An 8,165-nucleotide genomic window follows, 5' to 3' on the forward strand; every position below is an offset into this window, starting at 1 on the left:
GATGTCCCAAACGTTTGTGAATTAGATCTGGGGAATCTGTAACGGAGCATGCTGTTAAGGAATTTGAAGAGGTAAGATAGTAAAGGCCTTGTGATTCATGTCCTGTGCCAATCGTCTGTCCCGTACTGCGGTCCTGCATGAGAAAAAAATCATCAAAAAAGGTTATGCCACAATGTAGGGCACGTGTCAAACGACTAACAGATGCCATATGCCAAATAGAACCAGGGACATAAAGAACAGAGTCTAGAGTGACAGAAGATAGGGGTGTGGCTTTTCCAACCCCTTTCGGTTTTGTTTGTATCCCATTGGCCAAAGTAATAGCAGGAAGAGACTATGAATAAACAATATCTGACAGAAGTGATTTGTTACCAGAAACATGATCAGAAGCGCCCGAATCCATGACCCATGATCCATGAGTATTAGACTGTGAAACACAAGCAAAAGAATTACCCGCAACAACATCATGTTGAACAACCGAAGCTACTTGTGGAGACGTTTGCTTACTTGCTCGATATTGAAGGAACTCATCATATTCTGATTGAGCAATATGAGCATTATGGGATGGTCGATCAGGCGGAGCAACAAATGCTTCTTGTGAAGATGTATGCTTACTTGCACGATTACGAAGGAACTCATTATATTCCTTTAGAGCAGCAGGATCATAACTGGGTGGTGGACCATGCAAATTATGACATATGTCACGAGTGTGTCCAGACTTATGACAATAACTACACTTGGATCGAGGTTTTCCAAGACGACCTCCTCCTCGTCGATTCTCCATAGATTGATATGCTCGTTTTTCTATGGTTTGAGATGCGAGAGCAAATGAGTCAATGGTCGGTGATGAAACTACTTTGTAGCTGGGAGGCACGGCAAGACGAAGTAGACGAGAGAATAATTCATCAACTGTAGGAATTGTAGGACTAGCTAAAATCTGATCACGCACTGAATCATGGTCAGTAGAAAGTCCAGCAAGTGTAAGAACTAGAAACAACGTCTGTCTGTGTTCTTGTTGTTTGTCCACATTTGTAGTGATTGGCATCAACGTGTCAAATTCCTCCATGACTGCTTGTACCTGTCCCAAGTAAGTAGACATATCGGATTCTTGTTTCTTTAAGCTAGTCATTCTAGATATCACATCATAGAATCGAGATATATCATTAGTATATAAAGCACGAGCCTTTTCCCAAACTGAATAACATGTTTGGGATGAGCGAAACAAGGGCATCAACTTGGAATCGATAGATCGCCATAGGAGACTACATAATTGAGCATCAACCTTCTCCCATTGTGCTTTGACTTTATTATCTGTCTCACTAGCCTTTGCCTTTTCATCTACCACACAAGTATTGTTGGTTAAGTGATCATGAACGCCTTGCCCCTTGCACCATAACTCAACCGAGGAAGCCCAGGCTAAATAGTTTGAGCTTCCCATTAATGGTTCTGAAGTGATCATAGCACTTGAACTACCTATATTCTTGGAGCCAAAAATATCAATCCCTAAAGACATATTATGAATTTAGAGAGAGAAAAAAAAACAGACAAGGATGGTCGGAATCTGGAAAAAAAAGGGTGCAGTCGCCGGAAATTAGGTCTGACTGCCCGAAACTGGTCGGAATAAGAAAATAAATATACAGTCTGCCTCAGAATGGAGAGGCGACCTCAATGAAAAAAAATGGGTCGAAAAAACTGGCCGGAAAGTGTCGCACTCGCCGGCACGTGACGCGCGTGGTGACGCGAACCTAGAGCTGCCGGCAGCGCGTGGGGGAGCGTGACAAGGTGAAAGTCAGAGGATCCCACTGGGGTTTGCTCGCTGAGTGTTCCGCACCTCGTGGTGGTGTGGGTTTTCACACAACACTTGTAAAACAAGACAACAATGCAAACCAGCCGTTACAGTCACCGGATTCTGACTTTTTTTTATTATTATTTTGGGTAAGTTTCTCACCAATGCTCTGATACCATGTGAGAAATATATGGGAAAAATATTATTGAATTGTTGTTCTAATTATTACATAGAGAACCCTATTTATAGACACTAAATAATACAATTCCTTACCAAATAGGAGACTATAAACTATTCCTATTTTATGTAGGATTGTGTTTACCTATTCTATTCTAACACTTAGTAATAGGTAAAATTGAATAATATCTAACTGTGTAATTACACTTGTGCAACCATACATTAAGTTTGTAATTACCTTATGAAAAACAAACAGGTCAATTGAAATGAAGAGGTATATAGTTTATTTTAACTTAAAAAGCACCATCATTTTACAGTTTTAGTGCCTCTTTTGTTTCCTCCTATTCTTCAAACGAATCAAATCGTAAAGTGTCAAACACATAAATAATTGTTGTATTGAGATAATAAGCTTATATGTTCTACCAAAAAAATGTAACGGGCCATTAATCCAAACGGATTCAAAATCTTTAAGAATATCATCTGCACAAGAGATGTTTCATGCAGAAATCGTACATTAAGTGATCAATTGACCATATAATATATTTCCATCCTAGCCATTCACTTCTCCTAGAATTATTTTACAATTAGAATGCTTTTGGCATAAAACCAAGGGAGAGGATAAGGAAGGGCAAGTGTTTGCAATCTTTATCTGTTAAGAGACAACATTTAGCTTTCTTCAGTTGATGAAGCAAATAGCTTTAACCCCCGTTTTCTCAAAACAGAAAGGTGAAGTAAAAGAAAGCAGATTAGTGATTTAGTGGGTGTTTGGATTGACTTATTTTTAGTGGTTTTTGGCTTTTAAGTTGTTTTTTAGTTTTGAAAGTGTTTGGGTAACTCAAAAAGTGCTTTTAAGCACTTCTTTAAAGGCTGAAAAAGTACCGAAAAATGTCAAAAGTTGGGTGTCCTCAACTTATAACTTTTAGCTTTTGGCTTATAAGTCACTTTAAAAAAGCCCATCCAAACACCCCCTTAGTCATTAAGACATTAAATAAACTTCAGATATTGGTATCAATTGCACCCTCAATTTAGTCGACAAGTGGGGGCTTGAGAAAAAAGATTATGTGATGGATTTCATGTCTGCACTTCCACTTCTTATTTGTGCTTGCTAAATTCTATAGAATCAAGCTATGTTGCCACTTTCTAATACCCTTCCTCAGAAAACTCCAACAAATACGGTGTTACTTTCAGCTAAAAATTCCACATAGCTTATTAGCTTAAAGCAAAATATGTTGACATACCGTCAGATTCCAAGGCCGTTCAGGTTCTGCACAAAGAAGATCAAAGAGTACCCCAGTAGGTATATACCTGAAAGAACACAAATATCCATCAAAAGAAAATATTAATCGCATTACAAAACAAATATAGGGACAGCCAAACACTCTTAAATGAGGAAAACAAGAAAAGCTAAGAAAGACTTCCAACGTGGTATCATCCTCTTCAGGTTCTTCAAATGTTATTCAAAGAAGATGTTCCAGAATGAATAAGTCAATTCATGATGATCAACTGCTATACATTTGAGCTGCGGATGCCAGCTAGTGTTCTAATTGACATAGTTGGCTACCATCAACAGACATCAACATATAAAGAGAATGTATAACAAGACTGCTTTGCATGCATTGGGACAAAAAAAGAAAAAGATAACTGGATGATGTGATATGTGACGACAAAAGCTGTAAAGACAACTCCCTGCCTACTATGTACTTGGGTATGCCTGTAGGTGCCAAGTCAAAGGCAATGAGCATTTGGAACTCATTGATTGAAAAGTGTGAGAAGTTAATTAGATGGAAATCTCAGTACATCTCCATAGGTGGCAGAGTCACTCTCATCAACTCTGTTTTGGATGCTCTTCCAAGTTCCAACCTACATGATGTCTATCTTTCCCATTCCTGATGGAGTGATACAAAGATTAGACAAGATTAGGAGAGATTATCTTTGGAAAGGGATTAAGGAAAATGACTACTGTTCAGCACTTGGTCAAATTGAACAAGGTTCTTTGGGGAAAGAAGCAAGGGGGTTTTAGGAGTAAGAAATCTGAAAATGCAAAGCAAGGGACTTAGACTGAAGTGGTTATGGAGATACTCACAACCTATGTTGCTCGGACTCTTCAAAAATGTCAACGGGTGCGTGTCGGATTCGCCAAAAGTAGAGTATTTTTGAAGAATCCGAGACGGGTGCGGCATCAAAAGTGAAGAGTCCGCGCAACTAAGCTCACAACAGCCTCAAGCATACAGGGGTAAAGTAATTAAAGCTAAATAGGGAGAGGAGAACATATGGATGACAAAGGAGGTATCTACACCCTATGGTGTAAGTCTATGGAGGTCTATCAGAACTTTTTGGCCTTTTTTGAAAATAACACAACTGTGAGGGTAGGCAATGGAAGTAAGACCTTTTGGGAGGACAAATGGCTGGGACATGCTAGTTTAAAGAACCTTTTACCTGAGATGTATGTTATGGCAGTACATCAACAAATGAGTTTGGCTGACAGTTGGACACAACAAGGACAGAACATCCAGCTAGAAGGAATTTTAATGACTAGGAAATTGTAACCGTAACAGAATTTTTCAGAGCTTTGGAAGAGTTCAAAGGGGCAAAGGATGAGGTTGATAGACTATGGTGGAACAAAGATAGCAAAGGCATGATTAAGGTGAACTCAGCATACAAATTTTTGAACCAAGGTGGACAACAGCCACCACAATGGCCATGAAAACAGATCTGGAATACAAAAATCCCCTTTAAGGTGGCATGTTTTACTTGATTACTGGCAAGAGAAGTAGTCCTGACACAAGAAAGTCTCAAGAAGAGGAAGTTCTTTATGTGCTCCAGATGCTATTTGTGTGGAGAAGAGGTTGAGATGGTCAGTAACCTATGTTGCTCGGACTCTTCAAAAATGTCAACGGGTGCGTGTCGAATTCGCCAAAAGTAGAGTATTTTTGAAGAATCCGAGACGGGTGCGGCATCAAAAGTGAAGAGTCCGCGCAACTAAGTCAGTAACAACCCAACTTTGGAGGATTTTTATCAGCCTCGGGGGTATTGTTTGGACTATGCCTAACAGAATCACCCACCTTCTCTACAGTTGGAAAGAGGTAGGTGTGGGAGCTTCATACAGAGACCGATGGAGGATTGTCCCAGTCTGTATTTGGTGGACAATCTGGAGAGAGAAATGCTAGATGTTTTGAGAGAAAAAGTTGTGATCTTGAGAAGATCAAATTGAACTGTATCAGACTTTTTTATTTCTGGTGCAAACAGATGTACCTAGAGGATACTAAATCAATTATTGAGATCCTTCGCTCTTGTTAGATTTTAGATTCAGATATCGTGTTTTGTTGATATGTTGTAATTATGGTTTCAGTACAATCCATGTACTGGTTTTAGTCAATACATACAAATGTTACCTTCTCAAAAAAAAAAAGTTGTAAAGACAAGAACTAGATAAACTGAAAAAAGAACTGTAGCATATTTCTGGAGAAAATGATTCTTAAACAAGAAAAAAATCAATCATTGCAAACGTTTAATCTAGAATAAAGAGATCCTGAATACATCGAGTGAACTCATTCATGTATCAGTGTATACAATTGTTTCGAGCAGTGGAATATACTATAACGACTCAACAATTCAACCACTGAAAAATAAACTCATGTCCAAGATACACCGATTGGCATGAGAGTATGCATACCATTTGAGAGGCAAGCCATTGTACTCAAACCATATGGTATCTACACCTGGAGGAAGTGAATTACTGAAGAAAGGCTTTACTTTTTGTGCTAAAAGAGGCAGGTACCCAATTCGAGGAGCTAAAATCTGCAACACGGAACACCATCAAATATAAAAAACAAATTAGTTTTTTGTAGATTATAAAAAATAAAATATATCTCTCTCTATATATATGTGTGTGTGAGAGAGGGAGAGAGAGTCTGGTGGAGGAGGGGAGGGGGGGATATCGGGTTATTATGCATTCATTCATGTGTCTGGTATAATAACCATGACACTGCAGTAAATTAAGTAGCTGCAGAGGACAGCTGATTTCAGTCTCCTAAGATTTGAATCATGATGAAAAAGATAGGAACCACAAAAAAAAAAACAGTTTCTCCTAGGGAATTGTTGGTCTTTTTTTACCAGAAAGAAATTTAACGAGTATGGTCTACTGGAAATTGGAATTAAGAGTGAAAATGCTATTTGAACCTAATTGTACTCAATTCCAAAAAGAGTTATATTTTTGTTTGGGATTTTAGCAGAGATATTCCTACTTTAATGTCGCAGCCCATTGGCAATTTTAGCAAATAACTCAAAACACTTAATATGGAACTCATATTTATCATATCAACATATCCTGAATGCCTTTTTATTTCTTCTTTTTTTAATAAAGTAAATAAACTCCATTAATGTTTAGGCTAAAACGGGTTCATGTAGATCAGGAACACCAGGATACAACATCAACGGATGACGATGCCATGTCAATCATCCAGGAGGAAAGTAGATTTGATACAGAGGATCATGTAGAGCTAGAAAATAGAGAAGTGGGAGCTCTGAATATTGAGGACGCCATCCCTCTTAATTCCACAGAATTACCAGAGACAATTGAACCACCACCCATCAGTACAACTTTGGGTTCGGCAGAATATTTTAGCACTGGGAAAAGATTTTGGGGTTAATTTTCACGGGTGTGAGAAATTAGCAGAGGAGTTGTTTATGAAAATAGATGGTAAGAGGAACAACCTTGTTGAAGCTACAAAAACTTCAATTCCAGAGACACCTAAATTGAAAGGAGCTAAGGAACTAAAAATTTTGGAATCTGGTACCAAGTTCTTTAGTTATGGATCAAGAAGCAGGGGGTGCAATATTGATCGTTCTCATGAAGATTAATATTGTCTCATGGAATGTGAGGGGGCTCAATGACGCAAGAAAGAGGCAGTTGATCAAGAGTATGTTGCACACTTGGAAGGCAGATGTATACTGCTTTCAAGAGACTAAGTTGCAGGGGGATATAAGGAATATTGTAAGAGAACTATGGGCTAACAAATGGGTGAAATATGCCCAATTAGAAGCTAGTGGTACAAGAGGGGGCATCCTCATTCTCTGGGATGGTAGAGATTGGGAGGGGGAAATATGCGAGGTAGGGACCTATTGCCTCACTTGCAAATTCATGGGAAAAACAATGGATTCAGCTGGCACATGTCTGGAGTATATGCGCCAAACGACAGAGAAGAGAGAGAAGAGGTCTGGTGGGAACTAGCATCGGTGAGAGGGATTTTCTCAGGTCCATGGGTGGTGGGGGGTGATTTCAACATAGTCAGATATCCTTCAGAAAAAAAAAATTGTACCAGATTCAGTAAGGCTATGTTAGACTTCTCAGATTTTATTGAAGATATGGAGCTAGCAGATCCTCAGCTAGTAGGAGACAACTTCACATGGAAGAGAGGGGAAAGACATGACTCTGCAGCAAGACTTGATAGGTTTTTGATATCAGAAGAATGGGAATGGGAGACTTCCTTCAGAAACATCAAACAATTAACTATGCATAGGGTTATTTCTGATCATTGTCCGTTGATTTTAGAATGCGGGAACTGGGAAAAATCAAACTCTTATTTTAAGTTTGAGAACTGGTGGTTACAAACTGAAAACTTCAAAGAGATGGTGAAGAATTGGTGGGACTCATTCAATGTTAGGGGAAGGCCAGACTTTATCTTAGCAAGTAAACTAAGATACTTGAAAGATAAACTCAAAGAGTGGAGTAAAACAAGACAAGGAAATTTGGGACTGCAAAAACAAAGCATTCTAAATCAATTGGCTGAATTAGATGGGATTCAAGACCAAAGGCAATTGACAGATGATGAGATTTATTTGAGAGCAGTTATCACAGTTGAATTTGAAGAAAATGCAAAGAGGGAAGAAATCGCTTGGAGACAAAGGTCCAGGGCTTTGTGGCTAAAAGAGGGGGACAGAAACACTAAGTTCTTCCACAGAACTGCAAACTGTCACAAGAGGTACAATAACATTGACAAGTTGTCTGTCAACAGAGAATGCACAGGGGAACCAATAGTGATCAAAGAAGAAATCATTAAGTTTTATCAGAACTTATACGCTGAAACAGAAAGATGGAGACCCCAATTTAGTGCCAGATCTGGTACTATGGTGAATGAGATGGATAACATCATGCTAGAAGAACAGTTCAGTGAAAAGGAAATAATGGATTGTGTTATGGCATGTG

At 38.8% G+C, this 8,165-nt stretch overlaps 2 protein-coding genes and 1 long non-coding RNA gene across 3 annotated transcripts in view; all 3 read right to left on the reverse strand.

The window, feature by feature from the left end:
- LOC102601732 (autophagy protein 5) overlaps positions 1 to 8,165 on the reverse strand; it is a 30,701-nt gene that overhangs the window by 12,846 nt on the left and 9,690 nt on the right. Inside the window, exons 2-3 of the mRNA XM_006350399.2 lie at positions 5,634 to 5,758; positions 3,199 to 3,265 (exon numbers count right to left, since the gene is read on the reverse strand). Of these exons, the coding sequence (XP_006350461.1) occupies positions 3,199 to 3,265; positions 5,634 to 5,758 (192 nt within the window). The remainder of the gene's footprint in view (positions 1 to 3,198; positions 3,266 to 5,633; positions 5,759 to 8,165) is intronic.
- Positions 7 to 1,974, reverse strand: LOC107061231 (uncharacterized). The gene is made up of 2 exons (XM_015310098.1): positions 370 to 1,974; positions 7 to 133 (listed from the first exon to the last, which is right to left on the reverse strand). The coding sequence occupies exons 1-2, from the start codon at positions 1,508 to 1,510 to the stop codon at positions 96 to 98; spliced, it is 1,179 nt and encodes a 392-aa protein (XP_015165584.1). The 5' UTR covers positions 1,511 to 1,974; the 3' UTR covers positions 7 to 95.
- LOC107061232 (uncharacterized) lies at positions 3,273 to 5,361 on the reverse strand. The gene is made up of 3 exons (XR_001473866.1): positions 4,953 to 5,361; positions 4,176 to 4,823; positions 3,273 to 4,046 (listed from the first exon to the last, which is right to left on the reverse strand). It is a non-coding gene; the product is annotated as an uncharacterized lncRNA (long non-coding RNA).

The sequence above is a fragment of the Solanum tuberosum genome, unplaced genomic scaffold (assembly GCF_000226075.1).
Source record: "Solanum tuberosum cultivar DM 1-3 516 R44 unplaced genomic scaffold, SolTub_3.0 scf00122, whole genome shotgun sequence".
Taxonomy (NCBI): domain Eukaryota; kingdom Viridiplantae; phylum Streptophyta; class Magnoliopsida; order Solanales; family Solanaceae; genus Solanum; species Solanum tuberosum.